We start from the raw sequence: 1,206 nt of genomic DNA on the forward strand, positions 1-1,206 counted from the left end.
ATGTATATCGTGCATATACCTGTGAAAATATTTGTGCATATAAATGGAAATCCACTTTAGGCCTGAACTTTAGACTGGCGAGGAAGCGTGACCTGACACTGCCGTCGCATTGCAACAGCAAATATAACTGCAATGTCAGCAATCAATCATTCTCTTCAGATTGATTACTTTCATGGTTTTCAATACTCTCTTATTAGTATTTTGAAATATTACGCAAGAGAAAGGAGTTAGAAAAAGGACAAAGGAAAGAAGAGATAGAAAAAAAGAAGAAAGAGAAGATAGAAAGAATGAAAGAGAAAAAAGATAACAAGACAGATATGAAAGAACGAGGAGACTGAATGAAATCATAAGCAGAAGAAAAATGAGAAATTTCCATTAATTAAAAAAATGTAATCTTCATCTCCCATAGTTAAGATTAACTAATCTAACTTTATTTAACAGACATTAAAGATACCTAATCTAGTGTTTCCTCTTCCTTAATTTGAAATGCCTAATACGATATTTTCTTCTTAACATACGTCTGAAATACTTTGTCTAGTAGTTTTCCTTGATAGGGACCTGAAATATCCAATCTATTATTTACTTCTACAAAATTCCTGAGATCACTAATTCAGTATTTTCATCTCCTTAACAGACTCCTACCAAGACCAATCCCAAGCTTTCTTTTCCTTAACAGAGACCTAAGATACGCAAATCTAATACTTTGTTCTACGTTAAAATTCCAGTGTTTTCTTCTCTCGTAAAAACTCTAGAGAAACCCAGTATTTTCTCCTCCATCTTCCAAGAAGCCTAATTCTCCTTAACAGACTCCTAAGATACCCAATATTTTCTTCTCCATAACAGAGACTTGAAATGTACAATTAGTATTATCATCTCGTGGTATGCCTAAATGATTTTCTTTCTCCTTAAACGTCTAATCCAGTATTTTTTCTCTCTCTCTCCGTAACAGAGACTCAAAATATCTTGAACAAACTCATAAAACACATATTTCCGTATCCTTAACCGTGACCTGAAATACCCAATCGCCAATCTTCTCCTCCTCCTGAGATGCCTAATCAAGTATTTTCTTCTCCATAACAGAGACCTAAGATGCTTGAGGAATACCATTCATACCAACTTGCTCTTCACGTACCTGCTGCACAACCTCTTCTGGATCGTGTATGCTTCGGTGCAGGTATGTACAACATAAACAAAGGGGCAGAGGGT

The 1,206-nt window shown here is 35.2% G+C and overlaps 1 protein-coding gene across 1 annotated transcript in view; it reads left to right on the forward strand.

Moving 5' to 3' along the window:
• The window catches only part of LOC119582196 (diuretic hormone receptor-like), a 113,840-nt gene that overhangs the window by 77,129 nt on the left and 35,505 nt on the right, over window positions 1-1,206 (forward strand). Inside the window, exon 4 of the mRNA XM_037930430.1 lies at window positions 1,081-1,174. Within this exon, the coding sequence (XP_037786358.1) occupies window positions 1,081-1,174 (94 nt within the window). The remainder of the gene's footprint in view (window positions 1-1,080; window positions 1,175-1,206) is intronic.

The sequence above is a fragment of the Penaeus monodon genome, chromosome 15, assembly GCF_015228065.2.
Source record: "Penaeus monodon isolate SGIC_2016 chromosome 15, NSTDA_Pmon_1, whole genome shotgun sequence".
NCBI classification, from domain to species: Eukaryota; Metazoa; Arthropoda; class Malacostraca; order Decapoda; family Penaeidae; genus Penaeus; species Penaeus monodon.